General features: G+C 39.1%; 1 protein-coding gene and 1 long non-coding RNA gene across 20 annotated transcripts in view; one reads left to right on the top strand and one right to left on the bottom strand.

The window, feature by feature from the left end:
* The window catches only part of FBXL5 (F-box and leucine rich repeat protein 5), a 43424-nt gene extending 27099 nt beyond the window's left edge, over window positions 1–16325 (bottom strand). For 4 of the 19 annotated variants that reach the window (XM_081594317.1, XM_081594504.1, XM_081594418.1 and 1 more), the window contains exons 1-5: window positions 16190–16325; window positions 7919–8134; window positions 5076–5171; window positions 3559–3745; window positions 1251–1433 (exon numbers count right to left, since the gene is read on the bottom strand). In XM_081594317.1, the coding sequence (XP_081450443.1) occupies window positions 1251–1433; window positions 3559–3745; window positions 5076–5171; window positions 7919–8134; window positions 16190–16273 (766 nt within the window). In that variant the 5' untranslated portion in view covers window positions 16274–16325. Of the gene's footprint in view, window positions 1–1250; window positions 1434–3558; window positions 3746–3892; window positions 4228–5075; window positions 5172–7918; window positions 8135–10637; window positions 10855–14740; window positions 15603–16189 lie in introns of those variants that run through there. The other 15 variants (XM_081595376.1, XM_081595715.1, XM_081595472.1 and 12 more) reach the window with 7 other exon arrangements.
* A 634-nt stretch (window positions 16326–16959) lies between these two features.
* LOC145547156 (uncharacterized) overlaps window positions 16960–17528 on the top strand; it is a 50911-nt gene continuing 50342 nt past the window's right edge. The window contains exon 1 of the long non-coding RNA XR_014083624.1: window positions 16960–17390. This is a non-coding gene — a long non-coding RNA (uncharacterized LOC145547156). The remainder of the gene's footprint in view (window positions 17391–17528) is intronic.

The raw sequence follows: 17528 nt of genomic DNA, 5'->3' as shown, positions 1-17528 counted from the left end.
ACTTACAGTATATACAAGATCTAATTAACGTCACAGAAATCTAGCCTACTATTGTTATATTTGATCTTTATATCAAACAGTACCTAATTATGTATTAATTAATAAGTAATCATAATCAAAGATATGATTTTTCATAATCAAAGATATAGAAAAATTATGGTTTTTCCTAATCAAAGATACAGCTAAAAAAAGAATATTTGATAGAGCCATACTTGCTATTTGACTTTTCACTTAATATATTATTATCCTCAATAGGAAAAATTATTCCACATTAAAATAATAATTCTAATCATTTGGATTATGTAAGTCTACCCAATATTCCAAACAGCTTAATGAAAAAACATTAAGTACCCAGCAAAAGGCTATTTTAAAAGTGCTACATATTAATATAGAAAATAAAACTTTTAAAATTAGGTTCATAGCTTATGTAAAATAATATACATTCCCATATCAAAGTGACAAATTACAGAAAAAAAAAAAATCAATGTAAATTTGAGGTGAATATCCACCTAGAAAAATTGTTTTAATTAAGTGACAGAAGAATAAATGCCATATTAGTTGCATTTACACCATGACTGCATCATATGCTCATGAAAACAAAATTTTCTTTCTTTACATATGAAACTAACTTAGCACAATGAAATTAACTAATACAAAATGGTTAAGTTATAGAATGAGGCATTACTAATCATAAAAAAATATGCTATAGACAAAAACAGATTCAGTTATCTTGAGCCACTATCAAAATGTAAACAATACTGCCTCATTTTTAAATTTTATCAGATTAATTTATTCTGTATTTTTAAAATACTCATCTAAATATTTAAAGCTGCTCTGACAACCTATTAATTTTAGTTTTATCTTTCTGTTATGGAAAATTCCAAATGTAGTCAAAAGCAGGAATCAGTAGCATTAAACAAGCAGGATAACGAACACCTATGTCCTATCACCTGCCTTCGACAACTATGAACGTTTTGCCGATTATTTTTCATTCCATCCCCAATTATTTTTTCCTAATTATTTTAAAGAAAATTGTAGACATCACACAATTCACCCATGAATACTTCAGCATTGCTAGCTCTTACAAACTGTATACAAAGAAAGACCTATAATCTAACTATAAAACCTAGTTTTTAGTCAACCTTTCAGAGTTTCCCTCTCTGGCCTTGCTTATTAATGTCTATATGTATTCACCTAAAAAAAAAAAGACTAAAACATTTTTAAAACAAATTAAGCATCTCTTTACCTACCTCTGGCCCAATGAACAGGGTAAAGATGCTTCCAGAGTGATCCAGTCTTTGCCAGCTGAGACCATTTACTGCTCACTTGACTGCAGCGACATAATTCTTGAGGATTAAGATAACTGAAAATTGACACCATTACCTCAGGAGGAAGATGAGTTATACCTGTGGATTGTTCTGACACTTCTGCTTCTGAAATAAAAAAAGGAAAAGGTTAACATTAAAGGCTATAAGCGCAAATGCAGTAAGAAATTACAATCACATTTCTGTAAGTAAAATCCAGTGCCTAAAGTCCACTCCTTCCTGCTTGCAAGATGTGAAAAGGAAATAACATGGACTAGAGGTAACATGGAGATGTTAAACTTGTTAAGGATCTGCAGGGTTAAACTATCATGGCCCAAATCATACTACATCAGTGGGAGCTACAGTAATGAACACAGAACTGACTTCCTTTTACAAAGGCGTCACCAAAAAAAAAAAAATGCTCACTTTATTATAAGAAGCATCATCTGAAAAAGGAATCCAACAGGTTACACAGCTTTAAGTCAGCAAGCATCGAGTTGGCCAGATTACAAGATCTCCAAGGCATTTACAATGGCATACCAACCTCACCATGTCTTCCGTTCATGCATGACAAGTATCTCCCTTGTGTTTCCTCTTTTATTTTCACGTTTCATGTAAGAGCTCGTGAAATCTGACCTCTTTAACCTTTAGATGCCCTAATCTACTTATCCTGTTTAAGAGCCAGTTGAGACAATATGATGTAAATATTTCTAATGCTGGTATACATTTACCAAGGATCCTTTGTCAGCAACTATTACAGAAAACAGTCGCTGGATATCCAATCGCCTATAATGTACTATTTCAGTAGCAATATTCCAAAGGAAAACTGAATATGACATACACAATAAAGAATGTAAGATAAAAAAAGTTTCATCATTAAGTAGTGAGAAAAATTTGAGTATCTTACACGTTTGTCTTTCACAAAGCAACTTAAAGAAATGTTATCATCAAATTACTTTAACCTAATCCTTTTCAAATAGCAAATTATTTTAAACACAACATGGCTATAATTTACTTTGAAGGAATGGGAAAATTCAATGTAACAAGAGTGGTGTTTTTAAATCCTATGTTATAATTACAACTAAACCAGACAAAACAAGTCTTGGCTTGGTGTGTAAGGCAGAAGCTGTACTTCAGAGTGAAGCACATAAGCTTTATGGGTTTAATTATAGCTTAACCTATGAAAATAATTTTGTTTCAACACGTTCAATATGCATCTCACCTACTTTGTTAAACAAAAATAAGAGAAAAGGACTAATTTCAAAGACTTTGAAGCAATTTAAGGAATGTCATTGCTATGCTCATCTAGCAAAAGCAAATATTTACTAGCAGAAGGATATACCAATAATTCTATTTAATGATGTTTTAAAAGGCAAAGTTATTGAAGAAAAGAAAGAATAAAAATGAGAAAATAGTCTGTTAAGAAAAAAAGCAGGCATATTATTCCCATTTGTCATTTATTTTCTCAGAGTGACTATACAGAGAAAAACTACGCCTCTCATACTCACTCCCCTGTGTGTTTCTGCATATAAGCTATGAGAAAGGGTAAAGATGAAACTATAAGCATTAAATGATTTTGAAAACTGATCTAAAAAAAAACAAGGATGGATACAAACAGCCACTGTGGTCAGTGGAGCTGAGAAAATGGATGACAATGCGGAAGTGCTCTACATATGGTAGTTTCCAATAATTTTGATTGGCAATAATAATAATAGCTAGTATTACTGAAATATTATTAAATTATTATATATAAGTAGTAGTATTGACAGTTATTATTGCTAATCAATATTATTATTATTATATATAAACTACTTTAAGAAACACTATATTGCATGTGGCCCAAATAAATGAGCTGTATAAATTATCACTGGTGTTTAGTTGCTAAGTCTTATCTGACTCTTTTGCAACTCCACGGACTGTAGCTCACCAGGCTCCTCTGTCCATGTGATTTCCCGGGCAAGAAGACAGGAATGGGTTGCCATTTCCTTCTCCAAGGGATCTTCCCCACCCAGTGATCGAACTCATGTCTCCTGTATTGACAGGCAGATTCTTTACCACTGAGCCACCAGGAAAGCCCATAAATTATCACAGACAATACTAAATTCTAAGAAACTATTGTCATCAATTAAATTTACTATACTCGAAAAGAAATGGCTTCAATTACTTTTCAAACAAAATATTAAGTTCATATCAACAAGAAGTAAATGGCCTTGGGATGAATAAATCACTAGCTATCTGAACATATGACTCTCACCTTTATCTGACTTTTCATCCACAGAATATTTAAAAAACTTCTGCCGCTCCTCAGCTTGATTCCAGAGGCTAAGACCTCTAAGGAGTTCTGCAGTATCCTTCTGAGAGCAGTGCTGTGCGATCACTTTCTTTTTAATATCCTTAAGCTCTTCATAGGTAAAATATTCCATTAACATGGGCTGAAAAACCTAAAGGAAACACAACACTCATAAGGAAATATGCTTAATAAGTTTTGTTTTAATCTACATCTTTTAAAGTATTAACAGTTCAAGTGTAGTATTATGACCACATATTTAGAAGGTATAAAAGCTGTTGTTAACGCTAAGCTGATTTACCCAAAAGTTGCAAAGAATACCACCATGAAGATCCTTCTTTCTATGGCTTTTCCAGTCGAGTTGAAAGTATTTGACCCAGAAGGTCTTCCTGCATACACTGCATCATACACTCTTAATCATCCTCTTCTGGTGAGACATTTAAGTCAGTTAACTGTCTTCTGCCTTGACAGCAACTGACCTCTACCCAAGGAGGGCCTCTGAATCATATGAGAATGGTACCCAATGTGCTGGAACCAGAAAAATCAGAGCTCAGTGACACCTTCAACTATTCAATATCATCTAGGAGTTTCGTCTTCAAAATAGATGCTTGGTCCCAATCTCCAACTGACAGAATCAGAATCTTCAGAGGTGGAGTCAAGGGCACTTTCCCCCTTTGTTCCACAGATAATCTTGGTGTGCCTCACAGGTTAAGAAACACTGCTTTAGTAACTCCGTGGTTTTAAAACTGGTTGCATATTTGCATTTTACAGTGATTTGGGGAGCCTTTAAAATATACCCATGTTAATATCTACTTTCCATCTGATTTAACTGATCTAGAAAGGGCTTAAAAGTAGATTTTTTTTTTTAAATAGCCATCTGATTACACAGTGAAGCCTTATTACAGTGAGAACCACTATAATATCTGATTCACAGCTGAGCAAAAATCCAGTAACTCACAAAATATTCCCTCTATTCCTTTCCTGATACTCACTCTACTTTAGAGAAAAGAGAGAATGAGGAAGTGTTTTGCTCATTTATTCAGTGACATCCTAATAGGCATGCACTAGGCATAAGGCTGCTAAGTTCAACACCACCATTTAATTACTAAAATCCACTACTAAAAAAAAGAACACTAAAAATGTTTAAACTTAGGATGAATACACAGAAAATGTTAAAAAGTATTAAAAAAAATCTTCTAACAGTTCAGAAAAGACATTCGAGAGGCATAAAAAGTTAACATTCAACATGGTACCATCCACACAGTAAGACAATAAATATGTGTTGAGTAAATGAATTCATCCCTCATTCAATGAAAAGCAATAAGCTCTCTAAGGAGACAAAATTAATACTTTTTTCCTTTGGGTTTTTCTTTGTTTTCTAAAATGTTCTAGAGGTTCATCTTCCTATGTATTATTTTGAAGAATCAAAACAACACTTTTTAATTTTATAGATCAAAACCACAAGGAGGAAAAATTATACTTACCTCCTCTTCCTCTTTCATGTGAGGAAGAAAGTCTCTTGTAAAAGCCTCCAGTCTCTCTTTCAGTTGTTTTGCATAATTTAACTGCTCATATTCATTCTAGAAATAAAAAATTATATTTCATAAAAATTTTGCCTCGTAATTTATATTATATCTGATCCTATAAAGTCAGTTTGAAATGTTACTTGAAACTTCAGAAAAAAAATTAGACTAGCAAATACCAAAGTGGTCTCTGTACTTTTCTAAGTACAAAAGATAGCCTCAAAATATCTCTTTAAAGAATCCTGAAATCCTTTACTAATGTGATCTTCTACTTCTTTTTAAAAAGTCATAAAAAGTCTAAAAATAGCAAGCACTTGCTCAAAAGTTTTACTGATTTCTAATGCATACATTTATACCATTTCAATATGCTCATTTTCCTAATATACCCCTGAGCAGTCCACGAGAGTCTACTGGACTATATTCACTACAAAATCCCTTTAAGGTCGCCTAGTGTATCCTCCACTAAACAATTCAGAATAGCTGTTACATAACTCTGCAGAACACCATATACATTTCTAAAGGCAAGGCTCTCACTACATCTTGAAGTAAAGCACTGTAACCCTGGACAACAGCTAAACTGTTCCTCCCCATACGAACTAAGATCATATCTCCCTGTAACTTATCCATCACGTCTGTATCAGTCCTCTCAACGTAATGCATGTGGAGAATTTACAAAATAGTGAAACTGATAAAATGTGGGAACATTTTATTCCCTGCTGAGTCCTCTCTGGTCTCCTCCTTTCTTAACTACGTTATAGTCAACTGCTTCCTAACAGTCTATCCAGTGTCCTATTCTCTCGATTTTACACATTTTCCCTAAGCATGCTCAAATTTGCTTTTCCAAACCAAATTACTCTTCCAAGCTTGAAGCCCAACTAATGCTTCCTCCTGCTAATCAACGTCCACCTGGACTGCACAAACAGGTCACACTCAACCTGTCCATAATGGATCTCTTCATTCCCCAAGTCTCACCTATATTCCCTAGAAAGTCAAGCTCAATTCTGTTTCACTTTGTTTCTCTTTCTCCTTCCCTCCCTTTATATGCAAGCACTGGTGATGTTTAGTCGCTAAGTCATGAACGACTCTTTCCACCGGTCTCCTCTGTCTATGGGATTTCCCAGGCAAGAATACCGGAGTGGGTTGCCCTTTCCTCCTCCAGGAGATTTTCCTGACCCAGCGATCGAACCCGCTTCTCCTGTACGGGCAGGCAGATTCTTTACCACTGAGCCACTAGGGAAGCTGTTCACAAGCACTACCTTTATCAATCTCATGTCCTGCATTTTTCCAAAGTCTGTTCCCTCCCCTCTAACTTTGCTAGTCACTACTTTAGTTCTGATCTTAACCATTTCATTGCATAGGCAATACATGAACATAATATAAGTGCAAAGAGTATAATGAAGCATTTAATAAATACCACCTTCCTTCCCAGTACCCTATCCCTAGGCAATCTTCACCTCCCTACAAGTGGCTGCTACCATGTACTCTTCTAGAGACTATTACAATCATCTTTTTATAACAATCATCCTGCTTGAGCCTTTTCTTTCCCTTCAATATATCCTCTTCCCTGCTGCACAACACTCTTTCTAGAACACAAACATATCAACGAAAGGTGCATGGTGGTCTGACAAAATTGGAACTGAAGCCAAAAGGGGGACAGATGAAGATCAAATTTCAAACACCCTATAATACATAAATATAATAGAGAAATTCCTCTATACAATTATCCTAAACTATACCCCAAAATACCTTTAATCTTATGTTACACAATTTAAAATTATTCATTGTAATCAGCCCTGTGGCCCTGTTCATTCTAAGTTACAATCTTACCTTTGGTGGTAGTTTAGTCACTAAGTTGTGTCCAACTCTTGTGACTCCATGGACTGTAGCCTGTCAGATTCCTCTGTCCATGGGATTTCCCAGGCAACAATACTGGAGTGGGTTGCCATTTCCTTCTCCAGGGGATCTTTGGGACCCAGGAATCGAACCCAGGTCTCCTGCATTGCAGGTGGATTCTTTACCAACTGAACTACGAGAAAAGCCCATCTTACCTTTAGTCACCAATAACTGCATCTATTGGGGTTTCCCTGGTGGCTCAGTGATAAAGAATCTCCTGTAAAGCAGGAGACCCAGGTTCGATCCCTGGGTCGGAAAGATGCCTGGGAAGGTATGGCAACCCAATCCAGTACTCTTGCCCGGAGATTTCATGGACTGAGGACTCTGGCAGGCTACCAGCCATAGGGTAGCAAAACAGCGACTAGCCATCAAGAAAGAGGTATGACAAAGACGCTCACCAAACCCGAGTCTTCTCAGGCTCCACTGAGTCTTCTCAATTAGGCTCTGACCCTGAGCTCTGTCCTTGGCCCAGTTATTCCAGTTTTAGCAAAAATCATCCAGAATCAGTTTATCCACCCTACCCCCACCACCCTCAGCATTTGATAACCCTCAATTATCTATGGATCCTCAATATCTTGCCACCTTGGTCTGTCTTCAGCAAAAGGCAACAAGGGTCAGTCTAGCAGGAATCTCCCAGCCTTGATGTTTCCTCTTAGTAATTTTCCCGATCCTTAGCCTACTTTCTGGCTTTTCCCACTGGTCCTTGTCATATTCAGAGTTCAGCCCAATCTCTCTCCCTGACTGCAAAACTCCACTGCAGTAATCCCCTGAAAAAAGTCTTCCTCACTGTCTTTAACAAGTGTCATTTTTTTTTAACACAACATCATTTGCTATGAAACACTAACAAATTTTGCCAATGACATATCAGAAGATGGCACAAGCTGTGATAAATATCCATTTGTACAACTCACCTTAACATTCTTCAGACCCTTTTCAAAGAGGCTAAGCATCTCAGAGAGTTTATTGTCAGAATGTACATTATAAATGGTCTGGCTGCGTTGTTGAAGCAAACCAATAATGTATTCATTTTCAATCTGCTCATGCATTTTGAACTCCTTAAAAGTAGCATACAGAGACTGCAGAAGAGCACGGAAATCATTGTTGTTGGAAAAGTTGGTTTTAGAAAGCTGGAAAAAATTTAAAAAGAAGGCATAATAAGTACATGCAAATATGCATCAAAAGGAAATATTCAAATGCATTCCTATTTAGTTTTGTACAGAGCAAAATACCTCCCTTACACTTTGTTAAAGTAGAAAAGGAAATTCCTAAATTGTAAGTTTTAATGGTGTAATAAAAAGTGCCCCAGGTCAGGAAGATGTTGATTTCTAAAAGAAAGGATGTATACATCAACAAATCACACAGTTTCTTTAAATATGAGATTAAACCAGACTCCCTCAAAACCTAAAATTCTATTACTTTATATTCCATATACTAAATTCCATATACTAAACACAAATACTTCATAGAGTTATATGTAAACATTAAAGGAGCTGTGTTAGGATAAAGTGACACACTTTTTTCTTTGTTCAAACGCCCTGTATGCTATTATACTGCTTTTACAATATAAAAAAACTCAAGAACTTTCTATCATAAATTGTTTTAACTTGAATATCAAGATGAGTCTGATTTGTTCAGAAAATAAAGTACTGAGCTATTAGAACATTATTAGATAATTTTAGGAGATTTTTTTTTTTTTTTAAAGAAAACCACAGTAAACACTTAGCAGTTTATATATGTACTTTTCTAGAGTGGAGGCACTTCAGCAGTACAGTGTGAAAACCTGTACATCAGGGCATGAGAAAGTACATGCTTTTGAAGGAAAGGCTAAAAATCAATGAAAATATAAATAAATATATGCACTATCATTTCCTCTAATTCTATTCAATAAGAGAAAATGACAATCCTGATATAATTTTATTTTTCTGCATTTAATGTCAAGTTAAATTCTCATGTTGAAAGCATACATATTATCAAGAAACTTGATTCAAGCTGAAGTTCAAAGTAATATTCAAACCTTCTGTTATCTCCACTGTCATATTCAATCCTTCTTCTATGATGTCAATTCCAGTGTCAAAACCCATTTTAAAAGTGAAAATCTGATTAGGTTAAAAACAACACAGAGTAAATGAAGAAGAAGCTAAAACACCATACTTCCTAGACTTGTTCTGCCAAGTCTGATCTAGTATCCTGAAAACGGAGACAAGTCTATGGTGTCTTAATTGCCTCTTTTGGGCAAGAAGACCAGGCTCATGACGCAGCATCAGAAAGATGACAGACTCCTAAAATAAGACTATTCCACTATATAATTTAACCAAGATTTTCTGTGAAAGGCTGAGGAATGAGGCATAAGGATCATTTACAAAACAACAGACTTTAGAGTCAGATTCTCTAGGGGTGGTTCCCTCCTACTTGTCTATTAAGCTCAGTAACTCTGGGCAAGCTATTTTTCGCCAATGTCTTAGTTTCTTCTCGGTGTTAAATGGGAATAATAAAACTACCTGTACTTCACATAGCTGCTGTGAGATTAAATTGGTGCTTAATAAATATTAGCTATCATTACTTTGAAAATTAATTATTCATTTTTATAAAAATTCATGTGGGTTTTTTTAACCTTATTCAAATATTTAACGAGCAGCTATTTTAAGCCAGTCACTGTTTCTGGTAGTTGGGATAGCTCAGTGAACAAAACAGACATCTCTGCCTTCATGAAGTTTACATTCTAGTGATGGGAAATAAGGTAACAAATTAGCCACAATAAATAAATTACATATAACAGGTGCTGGCAACTTTTTCTGTAAAGGGCCAGATATTTTAAGTTTTGTGGGGCATACCCGTCTGTAGCAACTATTTAATTCAGCTGTTGTAGCACATAAGTAGTCACATGAATCCGTGGCCATATTCCAATAAAATTTTATGGGCACTAAAATTTAAATTTCATATAATTTTTGCATGTCATAAAATATTATTATTTTTTCCAGTGACTTAAAAATGTAAAAACCATTCTTAGCTCCTTAGCCACACAAAAATAACTGACTGGATAGAGCTGGTTAATCCAAGGTTGTAAATTTTATCCTAAGAAATGTCACACAAAATTACAACAAAATTTACTAGTGGCTAATCTCAGCAAATACTATCATGTGTCATTATATTAAAAGAAATTAAAAATGAGTCAGTAGAGATATTGATGAGGTATAACAAATAAAAGCATTAATGATAACTGTAAAATTTTTTAAAAAACAAAAAGGATAGCAGAAAACTAAATAATGTTCTCGTGTAAGTTTTGGAAAATAACATCTTAAAAGACATGCAGGAAGCTTTGCATATATTCTCACTGGACTACTAGAAAATCTTTCATGTTTAGTAACAAGCTCAGGTAAAGACCAGGTCATGCTACAGACTGAGAACCCAAATTAGAAGAAAGGACTGTACGTAGTACATCGAGTCAGTCCCGCAGTGGTTAAAGATGCTGACTGCAGCTCGACTGCTGAGGTGTGAACCCGTCTCCGCCAGCTCTGTACCTCACTCGGTTTCTTCCTCACTAAAATAGGTCTAATGATATTAACTACCTAATAAGGCTCTTGTGACAATTTAATAAGTTAATATATTTAAAGAACAAGGAATATAACATACATAATCCTACTTAGGTTTTTCTCTTATTCCTTATTCCTATGAACAAGTGAAAGTGAAAGTGTCAGTCACTCAGTTGTGTCCGACTCTTGTGACTCCATGGACTGCAGCCCACCAGGATCCTCTCTGACCATGAGTTCTCAAGGCAAAGAGTACTGTAGTGAGTTGCCATTTCTTTCTCCAGGGGATCTTCCCAGCCCAGGAACTGAACCCAGGTCTCCTGCATTGCAAAGAGATTCTTTACCAACTGAACTATTTAGCCTAAATAAAGTTATTATTGTAAGTCCTATTCTACCGGACAGTTTTTCTCCACTTGCAAAGAGCAACTGTCTTTAACCAGGTATCTAAAGTCAGTGCAGTGAAAAGAATAACCTGAGCATAAACAAATTAACTTTTAAAAAATTCACGTATATGAATCATTTTTTAAAATTGCTTGCCTCTGCAAACTTATTCAATCACAGAGACTTGATTGGAAAAAAAAAAACCCTAGACATTAATAACATCTGGGACATACTGAGGCCTAATGTGGTAGGTACTATACTAAATAATTTCATGTATTACTTAATTCTTCACAACAATCCTAGTAAATTGATGTTACATTTACCATTTTATAGGTGAAAAACCTGAAGCTCAGAGAAAATAACTTATCCCAAACCATACAACTCACAGACACAAAACAGAGATCAAGCCTCTGGGCCTGTGAAACCTACTTACTTCCCACAAGATACCATGTTAGTCTCCATCATAAAGCCATCTTTTCAGATCCAACAGAGTAAACTGTCAGAATGCTTGCTCTAAAGGACTCCTGCTCACTAAGAGGTTGATTTTGCCCCCCAAGGAACTGATGGACAAGGTCTAGAGAATGTTTAGTTGTCTCTACTGCATCTTAGTGGGTATGGCAGGAAAGGACTAAACATCCTACAATGCACAGGACAGCCTCCACAACAAAGCATCATCTGGCCCAAAATGTGAACAGTGCTGCAGTTGAGAAGTACAGCTCCAAAGAAGTGTTTTTTTCAACCATGTTTAACCATGACCTTTGGTATGAAATACAGTCCAGTCCAGACACATACACATCACAGACACTTCAACCAAATTTCAGGAAACAATACTTCCCTCCCTAACCTGTGCTGTACTCTTATCATTCACTTTTCTATTTCATGTTTTTAATGCTATTTCTGATCCACAAAACTGATTCCATGACCCACTAATGGGTCACAGAACTCACTCTGAAAAACTCTGTAGGATTATAAAACTTCCAAAGTGATCTGTAAGCTTGTATCCTCTGATGTACAGCAAACTTAACACAGGACCAGGATACATATAATCAACAAATAACAACATTCAGTAACATAGTATCTCCTATATTTTCAAAGAATTTATAACTGACTTTCTGTCTCAGACACTCTACAATGTAAAATCATACTTACAGCCTGGCTTTAAACTGATTTGAAGTTGTGTGTCACTTAAAAAAGACTATGTATTAAGTTCAAAAACAGACATGAAAAACAGCAGAACAAAAACTCAAATAATATTACCCCAAGTAAGTTTTTACTTTTTCGTTCCTCAGCCAGATAATCCTTTCATTTAATCAAGACAGATTTACACTGAATGAAGAAACCTTAGTAATTATCTGCTCAAACTGACAGAAAAATTTACTATCCACCGATGAAATGTTCTGCATAAAATCATATAATTAGTAATAAGGAGCAGAACCAGTACGGTAACGCAAAAGACATGGGCTTCAGAAAGGAAAAAAAGAGTACTAAAGACGAAAATTCAGCCTCCCCTAATTACTAGTTGAGTGAGTTAATTCAGTAAGTTATTAATACTTATCCACTAAGTCTGTTTCCTCATCTTTAAATAAGGACAATACTTGTCTCACAGTGCTCTTGTGAGGATTAAAAGTAAGGAAGCACGAAATAAGAATGCATTGAGTTCCCTGTTCTTTCCCCTCCTTAGCTCTCAATTCAATATTCTCTCCAATAAATCAATCTTCCCCATGTCAGTCAATAACAGTTTTTACAGGTATGCAGAGAAATAGAAAAACAAGGAAAACTAAATATATTCTTCATAAAGCTATACTCATTCAATTTTTTAAAAAAATAATCTATTCAAATTATTCTGAGCTTGTTTTCTCCCTAAGGCTTTGGTCATAAAATGTCGTATCTTTATAAAATGATAAAATAGATGGCATAAGATTCTTATCTGAAAAACTTGGGCACTCCATAAAGCCTCCACCAACTCAACTTTTTATAGCTGGTCAATGTATAAGTCTGGAAATCTCTGTACCATGCACATTCTTACAACCATCACCAACTTTGCTCTCAGAAATCAACTCAAAGAGACTGTAAGCCCACTTCTGACCCTTTAATGTAAAGCTGACCAAATATCGCCCCCTTGCTGCCACCATAGGTCATCTGGATTTCCACACAGCACAAACCTTATACTATCATCTGAAGAACAGGAACTACTTCTCAAAGGGCCAATACAAGCTACTACAGGGCCAACTGACAGTAAAAACTCCACACTCACTGGCAGAATTAGCTGTTAAGTTTTGAGGATTAGGGAAAAACTGAGGCATTAGAATAAACTGGAAAAAGCATGTGATCCAATATAAATATTGCCTAAAATCATCCCAATTTGGAAGGTGAGTGAATTAGCAAGATTTCATAATAGATTGTCACCAAAAAACTTTTTCCTAAACTACTCTGGTTTCATACAAAGAAAATTAAACTAGGAATCAGGATCCTGACTTGGCTTCCATTTGGATCCATCACTGACTACTTATGCAAACTTGGTCTAACTAATCTAAGCCTACACATCCCCAGCTATAGAACAAAAATATCTCTGCTTTTACCTAACTAAAGACTGCTATCTGGATAACAAGAGTGAAAAACTTTTCCATAAAACCTTCCATAAACGTAAAAGAAAACCCATGAGCAAAGGATTAAATTAGGTGTTATACAGCAATATTTAAAATGGCTCACAACTTCAAAATAAATTATTCTAAATAAAGTAGCCTAAACACATAAATAATGGTTGTTACTAATAAACAAACGAATGCTTCTAAAATACACCATACTTGAAGAGTCAATATTCAAAATAAAACTGACTTCTTTATAATTACTGAGCATTCAGAGACAACATAAAGAATACCATGAATTAACATATCTTGTATCCTTTTAAGTACAAAAACTAGTTCTCATTTTGTGAGGTTTTACTATATGCTGTTTGCATTGGATACTCCTGGTCTATCCAACCAAAACATGGTAAATGCAAAAGTTGATGTGATAAATGAATAAAAATATAAAGTCCTTTGAAACAATTCAGCCATCATAAAACACTTTTTTCTCTTCTAGCTCCCAAGGGCATACTAGGAGAAATTTCAATTAACTATTAGCATCAAAAAGAAATACAGATGTAGAATTCCTATGCATTTGTCCCCCTAAACTACCTTGGTCTCTGATCCATAGTTCATAAAAATTGGAATTTTTAATCTTCCTGATGAATATATACAACAATCTAATTAATTCAAAATTAGTGATAATTTTAATTTCTGCTATATCAAATTGAAAATGCTTTCAAGAAGGGACACTGAACTACCAAGAATCTTATTTGACTAAAATATTGCTTTTAAAAAGGGCACTGTATTTTCAAAATTTGTTCTAACATTCTCAATCACCAGGTAATGACACACAACATTAGTGACTGACTGCTTCAAATTTTTTTAAATAGGGCTGGTTAGTCTAGCATGTAACTAAATAAAGTTGTGATCCTTAACTATTTGGGGAGGGTCACTATCATCTGGAAATCTGATGAAAGCCATTAAGCCCTTAGAAAAATGCACTAAAATTTTCAAAACGATTCCAGGTGGTCCTGGACTACCTCTCCCCAATCTATAATAGAAGACTTCAAATTCTATTACTTCCTCATTAACTTTACCTTTTCAATTTTGAGAAAGTTAAAAAACCTCCCCAATTTTTTTTCTTTCCTGCAATTGAAGGATACTGTCAGAATAACTAAGTTCAAAGGTCAAAGCAGGTAAAAACACTACAGTAGGCTAACTCAAAAATCCAAAGTTATAGACTTAACTGACCACTTACCTACTTATTATGTTTCTCCTGGATAAGTGGCTCTTACCCTTGGCTGCACGCTGGACTCAAGGAGAACTTTAAGTAATACCTGATGCCGGGTCCCACCCTCAGAGATGCTGATTGTAGCGATTAGGGCATCGGGACTTTTAACAGCTTTCAGGGTGATTCTAATGAGCAAAGAAGGTTGAGAACCACTATCCTAGACTACCCTGGTATATAAACCTATATCTGAATCGTGTATTTTTAATTTTCAAAATGGAGGGAGGAAAAAGATGGTTGTGGATGCTTTTTTTAAGTGTGGCTTGGCACTGAACACTGAGGGCATCCTCCAACCAACTCACTGGGCTGTAAGAAAACCTCTTTTCTCTCAACAGTGCTGTAATTTCTCAAAGTTCATCAAAGTTGCTTCTATGCTGAAGCATTAGAGGTCTCTAAGTGCTTTTTTGTTTGATTCATTGCTACACAAAGCAAGATTGCCAGAAGGTCTCAGAATACCCGTAGGTGGACTCTCCCCAACACAAATGTTTGACAAAAATGCGGACTCTTAACACTGTTTTAAAATCATAGGCAAAAAGCCCTGGGATAGCTCCACAAAAGTGCTTTTTCAGCTTTAGGCTGCACCTATTTAGAGTACAAAACGGCTCTCGCAGTTCCACCAACTTGTTCCCAGGCCCTTTTATTCGAGCCCACGTAAAGAATTCCAGCAGAGAATAGCTGTCTCATAACAAAACCGACCTCCAGTAAACGCTCCGGACAATCCAAGTTGAAAGGGAGGGGAAAAAAAATGACCGCAAATAAAAGAGTGAATGTTCTCTGCTTCGTAAGCCAAGAAACCTTTCTCCCAAATCAAGCCCCTGCAAAGCTGAGGGCGCTAAAAAAAAAAAAGAGAAAATGAGCAGATGGAGTTGGGAAGAAGGTACCCGCGGGGCCAGGATACAGGTCAGGGGTTCATAAGAAGGATGAATGGGTGATAGTTAAGGAGGCATGGGGAGCCCCCCCAAAGCCGGCCGGGGCAGGGCGGAGGCGGGCAAGGCTGAAGGGGAGGGGGTGCAGCTGCGAGGACGGCCTGCGTCGGGCGGAGGAGGCCCGCAGGTGGCCGGCCCGGGTCCCCAGGGGTCGGCAGGGGGCGAAGGGGCCCCGCTCCCCCGGGGGACCCGGCGGGAGGCCCGGCGCTGCCGAGGGGAGCGCGCCCCCGAGAGCGGCGGGTGGCCAGGCCTTCGGCCGGGAGGGGGCCGCGCCGCGAGCTCCCGGGGACACGTCCGAGGCGGCCGGCCCGGCAGGGCGCGGGCTCCCGGGGAAAGCGCCGCGCTGACAGCTGCGCAGGCGGCGGTTCGCGCGGCGCGCGGCCCCTGGACGCTGAGGGCGCCGCGCAGGCCCGGCCCGCCCGGAGGGAGACCCGGCCCGCGCCTCCCCTCCGCCCGCGCGCCGCCCGGAGCCCGAGGCGCCGCACAGCGGTACCTTGTCGCAGTAGAGCCCCACCAGCTGCTTCATCCGCCAGTGCGGGGCGGTGAAGACGTCCACTTCTTCGGGGAAGGGCGCCATCGCCACCGCCTCAGCAGCCGCCGCCTCTCCATAGACACCCTCGCCGCGGGGCAGAGGCGGCGCGCCCCCCTGCGCATGCGCCCGCCCCGTCGGCGCGCGCGCCCGGGCTGCCCAGCCGGCGGAGGCGCGGGGGCGCGCGCGGGCCGCCGCCGCCATGCGGGCTCTGCCGCACCACGTGACCCGACGCGCGGCGGAGGCTCGCGCTTTCACCTCCTCGCTCCACTCTCGTTCCTCGTCTGCCCGAGAAAGAAACCGAGCCTTGTCCCCTGTTTGTTTCCCTGTTAACGTTTCGCGATAGAAAAGACACGATCTGAGGGGACAAGGTGTCGTCTCAGAGGCGTTGTCGGCCCTCCTCTTGGCCGCTGCGCCCACCAGGCCTTGAGGCCGAGGCGCCGAGTACAAAGGGCCGCGGTCGGTCGGCCCGGCCGCCCAGTTCGCCTGAGCGCCTGCGCTGGGCGCGCCACGGCCCCCACGAACCGCCCTTCGCCTCTCGGCCTTTCCTGGTGCCTGCTCGGCCCCCCAGCCGGGGCGCTGGCCTCCCTGCCCGCCGGTCAGGGGCCCCCAGCGATGAGGGGAACCGGGCCTGGGGGGCTCCAGAACTGCGCCTCTCAGGGAAACCCGAGAGCAGGCCGAGACCGGACAATGGCGGCCCCTGGGCTTGAGGGCGGGCGGGGAACCCCGGGGCTGGGGGCTGGGCGGGGACCACGCTTCGCCTCAGGGACAGGCAGGAGCGGAAGGCCAAGTGGAATGGTGAAGGGCGACTCCTGGGAGGGAAAATGTCTCCTGGGAATCAAAGGCGGGAAGACGCTTGAAGCTCAGCGATAGCCGGTCAGGGTTGTCAGTAAGGGCCCTGGGTGCTGGGGAGTCTCGAGGGTAAATAATCCCAGAAAGTCAGTTGCAGGGAAAGAACCGCAGGACACATCCCTCCATTTTAAGCTGAGACTCAGAAAGGAGACTTCAACCAGGTCACTGGCAAGAAAAAGGTCAGTCTTCCGGACAGGTCGCCTCATCCTGGCCTCAGCCTTCCAGGAGACCTAGGAAGATCCTGTTATGGGCTTTGCTCGTCCAGATCAGACCCGGACTGTGAAATGAAAAGTATTGCCTGCCACGTCAATAAGTAAGAAATGTTTTACAGCCATCAGCGATTTCTGGCATCCCAATGTGAATGAGGGCGCCCAAAGTGGAACACAATGTCTGTGATCCAACAGATGCTGCCACCCACCCCCACCCGCACCCGCACCCGCACCCGCACCCC

The sequence above is a fragment of the Giraffa tippelskirchi genome, chromosome 1, assembly GCF_054371585.1.
Source record: "Giraffa tippelskirchi isolate mGirTip1 chromosome 1, T2T-mGirTip1v1.2.pri, whole genome shotgun sequence".
NCBI lineage: Eukaryota > Metazoa > Chordata > Mammalia > Artiodactyla > Giraffidae > Giraffa > Giraffa tippelskirchi.
The sequence above is the reverse complement of the archived record's forward strand: the minus strand, read 5'-3'. Positions and strand labels throughout refer to the sequence as shown.